At 37.7% G+C, this 8,854-nt stretch overlaps 1 protein-coding gene across 1 annotated transcript; it reads left to right on the forward strand.

Annotated features, from left to right (window-relative positions):
- Positions 1-3,572: 3,572 nt before the first annotated feature.
- Positions 3,573-5,806, forward strand: LOC108136355. Its single transcript, XM_017257464.2, has 3 exons — positions 3,573-3,801; positions 3,875-4,147; positions 5,062-5,806. The coding sequence occupies exons 1-3, from the start codon at positions 3,730-3,732 to the stop codon at positions 5,155-5,157; spliced, it is 441 nt and encodes a 146-aa protein (XP_017112953.1). The 5' UTR covers positions 3,573-3,729; the 3' UTR covers positions 5,158-5,806.
- Positions 5,807-8,854: the final 3,048 nt, after the last annotated feature.

Below are 8,854 nucleotides of genomic sequence, written 5' to 3' on the forward strand. Positions count from 1 at the left end.
TTGGCGAATGGGGAGAGGAAAAAAAAGAGCAATTCATTAGCATAAATTACCCGCAGAAATCAAATTTAAAAGAGAAGCTTTAGTGCTTACAGAATTCCAAATTTGAGTGGTACACATGATATATTTTCTATTTTTTTATTGTTACGATTTGTTGCCATTTAAAGGCAAGCCAAGTTTTTTACTACATTATTAAGTAGAATAAATATGGCAATGCAAATACAAGATGTTCATCCCGTGAATCGCAGACAAACACGAACCCAGTACATAAAGATACAGACACAAATAAAGGATGTATCTGTAGCTCGAGAAAAGGACATCCTGTTGCACTTGTCCCATTTGATTGATGACGCTGGCACTTGAGTGCACACGATAATCATTTATAAGGCGCATAAATGTTCTATTCTTTGAAGGGAAAACTGGGAAAAGCGGGGGAAAATGGGGAAAGTTGGCCAGGTCTCAGGGTGGTTGCTTTAGCCCCCGGCAGATGGCGTCTGCTGCTGCAGAACAGAAAAAGCAGCCAAAGATGAAGGGAATATCAGATTCAAATAAACTTGGCAGATATGCTGAGGTCGTTGGTATTTCGGGGTTTTTCTTTTTTGGGGTTCTCGCTCTCGTCACGTCAGCTGAAGAGTCTGACAGCACTGCACGAAATTTGCATTCGAATCTGTATCTGACAGATTCCCAGCTGGCACACTTCTTTGTCGAGGATGAGAAATGACTGCCGACTCCCCCACGACTCCTTACTTTCTTCTGACTTTCTTCCAGGGGCCTGAGATTAATTATCTCCTCGCTGGCATACGGTTTCTCCAACTTCCGACTAATTGCCCAAGTTAGAGCCAAGTTTGTCATCATTTAGGAGCTCCGAATGAATCTCAATGGGTGAGTCGGGAAGTGTCAACATATGGCCACGTTCCGGGCTCTGATTTTTCTTTTTCGCGAATTACCTCTTATAGGTACTACTACACATATTTTTCAAATTGTACACTTCCGTGGGAGATGAACTACCAACTTTTATTACGTCCCCCTTAAAGCTATTAAATCTCTAAGAGATTGTGGCAACCAGAACACTCCTACAGAACACTCACTCACATGCCGCTCCTTGGGCCCTGCTTCCCATTATCCTTTCGCCAAAGCAAACAAAAACTCGCTGATGCTGCAGCTGCCAATTACAGCGACTGCTTTTCTAATTAGATGCACCCACATTTCCCAATCCCCCTCCTCACAACCCAAAACAGCGAGGAAAGACTGGGAAAATCGAGGAAAACCCCATCCGTGTGCATGAATCGTAGGCGAGAAATTGCACTTAATAATTCGTATTTAGCATTGTGCAATTAAATATCAGATGAATATCTAGTTTAAAAAAGCTAAAGCTCTTATCATGAGATTTTTTTACGATAGAAAAAAAGAATAAAAATATTAAGATTATAAATATTTATTTATTTAGAATGAATTAAGTATTTGAGCATTATTTTCAATAAACGTGAATATAAATAAGCATTTTCAATACAACATAAAAATAAAAAAATTTAGTTAGACTAAATTGTTGGAGAATTTTAACTTTCACAAATTTTAAAATGGAGAGCGGTTAAATAATATTTTTTTATCATTTTGTTCCACTGCCAATTATATGTAATTAGTAAGCATTTCTTTGAAAGAAATGTAGTTGCGTTAAGATAAACTCATATTTCCATGGCTAAAAATAAGCTCTCCAGCGAATTTTCTTGGATTATTTCCCATTCACTCTTTATCGATTAGCGCAAATCTCGAATTTTTATTTTTAGAAATCGTGTAAACAGTAGTTGCCCTGGAAGTCGTATGACTGTTTTGTCACGCTCGAGACGAAAACTTCAGCTTGTCGGTTAAATTGCTCAAGTACAGTTCGTTTGAGGCGACATTAGATAGTGTGGAAAACCCGCCTTCTCAGCATTCCCGATTCCCAGTTTTTGTGTTCACTACGTTCTCGTCAGTTCCGGTTGTTGTTGCCCATTTCCGTCGATTAGAATTTTCTATCGCCCTCAGAATTTTCCGTTCTGCATCTGAGACTGAGAGTGTATCTGAATCTCAGTCAGTCGGAGCGATTGTACAAGTGACCTTGGTCTAGGGGAGTGAAGATGGAGGGAGAGGGGTGCCACCCATGCACCCATTCAGCAAATGAACCATCTCCCTGAGTATGATCTCAATTAATAGAACTCAAACTGATGTCTCTACCCTACAAAAAGGTCTGAGAACAATGACTTTTTATAAATTTTTGTTATTAATTTGGAACACTCTATTATTAATTGCACAATCAGGTTTTGAAGTACAATTACACAGTTTAAAATAAAGGAGCTACAATATACATTTTTAGAAACTATCATTCCTGGAAGAGTATTTAAAAATCAACACTCTACCCCAAAAGCTATATTCAAATTGTTTGTGTTTGTTTTGATATTCTCTTTGGTGTGATGTGTGATTTGCATTTAGCGATGTGAATCACGCTGAAATTGCATTTGATTTTGGGTGGCTCGTATTTGCATTTCGGTTGTGGACACCTATACATATGCTTAGTTACTTATCAATTAGAATGCTGGCCGATAATAATAAAAATCAACGATTCGGGCATAGCCGATAACGGATTCGATTTGAGTTTCCAACAGAATAGATTGAGATGAGCTATTGCCGCGCGCACAATGGGTTTATCAGTTTTAAAAGAAACAAAATTATAGAAGCTAATGATGCTGACGGCAGCTAGAGATGGAAAATCGAAGGCACAGTGGCGGAGATTAGAACGATCGACATTTAAAATATATGAAAATCCAGCTGCTAATGCTGCTTCAAATAAAAAGCTTTTTTTGTCAACCCACCTAGCCGTCGCCTTACTTAATAAATGCATATTTAGTATGTCCCTGGGCGGCAGTGAGTCACTCAGTCTGTTTCACCCCTTAACACCCCCTAACGAAAATTAGTATAATGTAACGAAGCAATGTAGCTCACGCATACACGGGACCCACTCAAATTAACTTAATTTGGGCTACAGACAGGTAAGGCCTATAGTTATTGGCCTAAAAAAAGGAATATCGTAATATTTGTTTATTTATTCACAACGGGTACTGTTAAAAGGCAATACAAATAAATATACATTGGAGTTTATATTTACCATCAAACTAGAAGCAATATTACGAAATGTTCTTCACACTGAATATTCAAAACTACAGAATTTATTATATATTTTTTAAATATTATAAGATTATATATTAATAAGAAACCATATTATTTATCATACAACATATCATAAGAAATATATGTTTATCCAAAAAAAAAGTTAAATTATAAATAATATAAACTCTCTGATTAAAAAAGATCAAATCGTTAATATGCTAATAGGAAACTATACAATATTTAACTATCTTATTTTTTAGCTATAGTAGTAAATATATCGTGCTGTTTCAGCCAGCCCTGTACCACTGTGCCATGTGTTGCTCGCTCTCTCACTGCCGCTCTCGCATTTTCTTGTTTTATTCGCCGAGTGTGAGAATTCGACGATGGGAGAATTCTGAGTGTTTGCGAGCAGTTTTATTAGTTGTATTTCAGTGGCGTGCTGTGCGTGCTGGAGAGCGCAATGTGAATTAGTCAGCGGCGCTATATTTTCACTCGACTCTGTGGCATCAGCTGGACTATCTGGACTATCTGAACTAGCCGGACCGACTATCTGGAATATCTGGATCTGCGGGACCCCATAAATCGGCCACAATGTCGGGCCCTCAGGACTACGATCGCAAGTACCTGCGCAGCATGCCGGGCCTGTGCAAGATTGCCTGTTTGGTAATTAGCCATTCACTTCGCTCCACAGTGGGAACACTCTATTGAATTTTCCATTTCCCCTCGATTCGAACAGCTGTGCAGCTTTATTGGATTTCTGTGCATCGTCTGCGGGCCGGTACGCGTGAGCAATTTCCGCGGCAGCTTCTACCTGGCGGTGGTCTCCATTGGCTTCGTGACCACGGCGGCCCTGCTCCTGGCCAGATACCTCCGAATGTGGCAGCGCCAGTTCTGCCGCTGCGATCCCACGCTCTGGTCCCTGGCGGTGCACTCCTCGCTGGCCCTGGCCTACTTCACGGCCTCCGGACTCGTCCTGTCCCTGGACATCGCGGCCTACACGGCGGCGGCGGTGAGTTCAAAGCGCAAGGTGCTTCCGGCAGGAAATCCCACCGAAATCGAAACGAATTTGGGGCAGGATATCCCTCCGAAATCGATCCGAATTTGGGGCACTTTGGCCAGACCTGAAAAGCTGTCATATGTTATTATTTCCAATTGAACAGAACACCCTCAAAAGCATTGAAGCCACTAGCAAAACTATGGGTAATGTTGTAAAGTCATTTGGGTACACAGTTAAAAAAAAACCTAGTAAATTAAAATATTTTGTTCTTAATGTAAATTTTTTTTTTTGGATTTCTATCCATTGCCTGAATTCTGATCCGAATTGATTTAAATTAAATAATTGCAATTAGATCAAATGGGAACTATTTTAAAACTAATATATTCAGCATTAATTAAATATTTTAATATTTAATCATGCAATTTAATTAAAATGTTAAAAATACCATTTTAAATATAATAATCAGATAATTTTGGTATTCCTTTTGTTTATGAATATTATAATATTTTTCAGTTATGAATGGAAAAATGAAATTATTTTGCTGTAAAATAATGATTTTTAAGCCAGTTCATATAACATTTTTCAACATTTTTTGTTTTTTATTTAGCTTAAAGCTTAAAACTAAATTTAAAACTTTATTTATTTATTTTAAATATTCTTCGATTAATTGATTTTGCTATAATTACTTTTTTTTAAATTTTAAAATCTTATTGAACCGAATTGAAAACTAATCTTATGCCAAGGTTACGTTTAAGGTTTAATACATAGCCATTAAGTAATCCGAAATTCGGATGCAGGCTTAAACTTTAGGACGTACTTCTCGTTGACTGCTTTTTAACGTCTGATTCATCCACTTGTTGCGATTGCCACAACGGGGTTTCTCTTTAGACCCGTCTAATACCCCATTTCTGCGTGTTTTTTTCCAGTTTTTCGGCCTGACAGCATTTAGCATCAACGGATTGGAGGCCTATGGAAACTATAGGCGCAGTCGCCAGAGGGAGGTTTCCACCCAAACGATATAGACATGGATTCAGGTGCACAAGCCCAGCTTTTTCTGTGTTTTTTTTTGTGGGTTTGAAGCTTACTACTCCACTGTGGCATGTGTGTGTGTGTGTGTATCTGTGACTGAGAGCGTGAGTATCTGTGTGAGCACGACTGAATCTGTGTGTGCCAGAGAGTATCGTTTGCATTAAACTTTACGCATTAAACATAACTGTAAAGTCTGCTAGTTTAGTGCTAAAGGGCGGAAAATGTGCAAAGTTACTGGATGTATTATCTAAAAGTCGCTAGATATAGGTCAGGAAAAGAAGAAGATAAAGTCAGTCGATCGGGAAATAACGTACATATATACTGCAGAGAGAGAAATGCCAGAGAGGAACCACTAACAACAGAGAGCAAATGCCAAAGAGATAATTCTTATTGTGCTGGTCTTCTGACTCTGCTTCTTCCTCTTTCCCTGATAACTGGTTAACAAAGCGTAAATATATATACAAATCTCTATCTATATGTATACATATCTGAACACATTTTGCTGGTACCTTAGTTAAGTAATATTTGTGTGTCACAAGTAAATATACTTGTTAATAGTTTGCTTGTAAATAAACCTGCAGCACAATATGTATAGCCTCTGAATTGTTATGTTTATAATTATACATAAATTTTTGACAATATATTAAATTTAAAAAAAAACGTGTAATTTGTTTTATTAATTAACATACAACATTTTTAATTAAAAAGTTTATATGCCAAGTGTGCTTAAAGACCTGGCACTATAAATATTATTCCCATTGATTGTCAACAAACAATTTTGTACTAAGCATGGCCATATAGAATTTCGGTAGCCTCCACTTTATGGCTATGATATCGCCAACTGGCACCTGCAAAAAAGTAGGGAACTCACCTGAACACTTTTGTTTACCTTATCCGCACTGAAACTGAGAATAAACAGGTATCCTGTGGAGCCCTCTTATCTGTTTCTGTTTTTGTTTTGGTTTCTGTAAGCTGTTGCCATTGTTGGCTTTTCAAATCTTTTTTCAAACACCGCCCACCACCCACCACCCACAAATATACACTCACCTTGGGCGTTTCTCTCTCGCCTCGGCCTTTGTTGCTGTTTTTTCCCCCGCTAAGCCGCCTCATTATTATTACTTTTGTTGCCTGTTTGATGAAGTTTTCGCCCCGATTCTTGTCTATTTCTGGCACGATTTATTCATAGTTAGTTGTTTGCCGAGCATAAGCAAATTTTCAGCCAAGTACGCTAAACAACATAATGAAGGGCGCAATATATTCATGCGTTTTATGCCTATTAGCGCTAAAACAAAAAGCATTAAATAAATGATAAATATTTATAAATTGGGCAAAGGCAAAATGGTTCCTTCATTGCACTGAAAGTGCAGGGGCTGTCATGTGACCGTGACCTTGCTTACTTATTGGCTGTTTACACGGTGATAAGTAAATAAAGGCAAGCTTTTTTACTACCTTTTAAAATAAATATAAATAAAAACACTTTATTTTTTATTTCAATTTAATTTAAAACATAAAACTTAACAACTACTTAAATTGTTTTTTTTAGAAGCGCGTGGTATTTTTATATCAAATGATTTTTGTATTTCTCGTGCATATTCTGCTCTAATATACTTAAGTCGTATTGGTGCCAATATAGTTATGTTACTTTTTGCGGTGCCTCCCTCGCCCTTTTAGCTAAATGGCCATTTAATTATTTCTCTGCCGGCAGCTCTTAGCACTTCCCATACATAATGTGCCATAATTTCTGCCCCTCCATCGACCTTCTCGGCCATGCAAGTCACGTAAAGTGAAATTAATTAGTCTTGTTTGCCAGTTAGTCAGCCTCCTTTCAGGACGGAAAAGCTAAAATGCGGGGCACAGGGTCAATCCTTGAGTGATTGAAATGCAATCGTGTGGACGGAGTTCATATTGAGTTTGTGAAAATTTTGTGGGTGATTTATGTGGGAGCGGAGCTAGTTTAAAGAAGGTTATATTTCGCAGTTCAATCGGAAGAAATTGCCATGGCAATCCAATAGCTGGTTCATAATTCTTTCCTGGCTTAATTAGCTGTCGACAGATCTGCGATAAACATCAATGGCCGGCAAATGAATAAAGTCTTCAAGGGCCATAATAACCACAGGGTCTGGGTGATAACTTTTGGCCGAAATATAATTTGTAATTAAGTAGGGGGAAATGGTGGCCCGTCCTTAATTAATGAAATCATTTTCAAATCAAACGCGCATTTAATCAAAGTCAGTCCGCCGTTCCTTGTGCAATTTATCTGGCTTGGCCTGACACTCAAAGAAAGGCATTTAGCTGAAATACTATAAACAGACAACAATTATAAGTGAACGAAAATGTTCAATGACTTTCTTAAACTTTTTAAAGAAAATGTAGTTTGTTTTATATTCAAAAGATAAATTTGTTTCTGGATTAATTAATATAAAATGTCACACATCTTTGGGCTAAACAACAAAATGTGTTACATTGTATTATTAAAAGTAAAAAAAAAACTTAAGAGCTAAATTAATAAACACAAAACTTATCTAAAAGGATATTTGTGTTATTACGTCTTGTGTTTACATTTTAATTAATATGTAAATTAGGAGTAGATTTTGGCTTGTTACACTTTTCCTTAGTGTTCCGTGGCATTTCCATTCAATCCATTCTACTCAGCCCAAACGTTGCGGTGGCCAAATGACGCGTTGAAATGCGGGCCTAGCACCCCCATCCGCTCCTTTTCGACGCCCTTTTGGTCCACTTTTTGATCCCCTTTCGCCGGCACCCTTAACCACAGCTATGCAAACGCTTTGGGATGCTAATGCGGCCAAAATAAATGATGGCACGAAGGCATCTTTGGCCATTTTCCTGCCGCCTCCATCTTTCATCGGCTGTTGCTTTTTTTTCCACTCTCCGATGGCAGCTTTCCGTTGCTGGCATTACTTTTAATTTTCGGCATCCGCATTTTATCTTCGGGCGCCCTGAATTCTCGCACATTCTTTGTCCTTGCCCTCCACTTCTGCGACTAATTTAGAAGACAAGACAATAGGAGGCCAATTTCTGGGCCCCTTTTAAAATCGAAATTAATTTATTAAAATGACTGAATACGCCTCTAAGCATTAGGAAATTTAGTTCACAGTTCCATTGAGTTGTTATTAGTCGCATAATTTTTGTTTCGGCAAGGCAAATACTGGTATGCAAAAATTAAAACTCATATATAACAATAAAGACCAATACACCACAATAGCGTTGAAAACTTAAAACTAATCAAAACTAATTGAAAATTGGCTCAAAGCCGTCAAAATACAAATTGGTTTTCAGTTCTTATATCAAAAACGGGAATAAACAAATGTTCAGAAAAGGTTTAACATCGGCTTGAGTAATTTGTTTTGTAATTTCGGTAGAAAACGTTTTATTCTCTGATGAAATAAAATCGTACAAAAAAACTATTTTAAATATTGAATAAAACAAAAAAGAAGACAAAAAAGAATGTCTCTCGTCATTTGGCACCGAAGGTCTATGAGAATTATTATTCAACAACCAATCAGCTTCCTTCGGAGATTTAATCTTTCCTTCCGTTACATTTTCGGCACGCTTATGTTGTCATATTATCGACAAGTAGCGCGTGGCGAATGGAAATACTGAACAAATGTCTTTTACTAGGTGAACTCGAACCAAGGTCCGATGGAGAACTACTAGGGACTTGAAAGCGCG

Source organism: Drosophila elegans, unplaced genomic scaffold, assembly GCF_018152505.1.
Source record: "Drosophila elegans isolate 14027-0461.03 unplaced genomic scaffold, ASM1815250v1 contig_149, whole genome shotgun sequence".
Lineage (NCBI taxonomy): Eukaryota > Metazoa > Arthropoda > Insecta > Diptera > Drosophilidae > Drosophila > Drosophila elegans.

What these genes read in the sequence shown, in the direction of transcription:
- LOC108136355 (XM_017257464.2), top strand. Translation starts at nt 3,730, where the DNA reads ATGTCGGGCCCTCAGGACTACGATCGCAAGTACCTGCGCAGCATGCCG. An exon ending in TGTGCAAGATTGCCTGTTTG is followed by an intron (nt 3,802 to 3,874) that starts GTAATTAGCCAT and finishes CGATTCGAACAG; the next exon opens with CTGTGCAGCTTTATTGGATT. An exon ending in CGGCCTACACGGCGGCGGCG is followed by an intron (nt 4,148 to 5,061) that starts GTGAGTTCAAAG and finishes GTTTTTTTCCAG; the next exon opens with TTTTTCGGCCTGACAGCATT.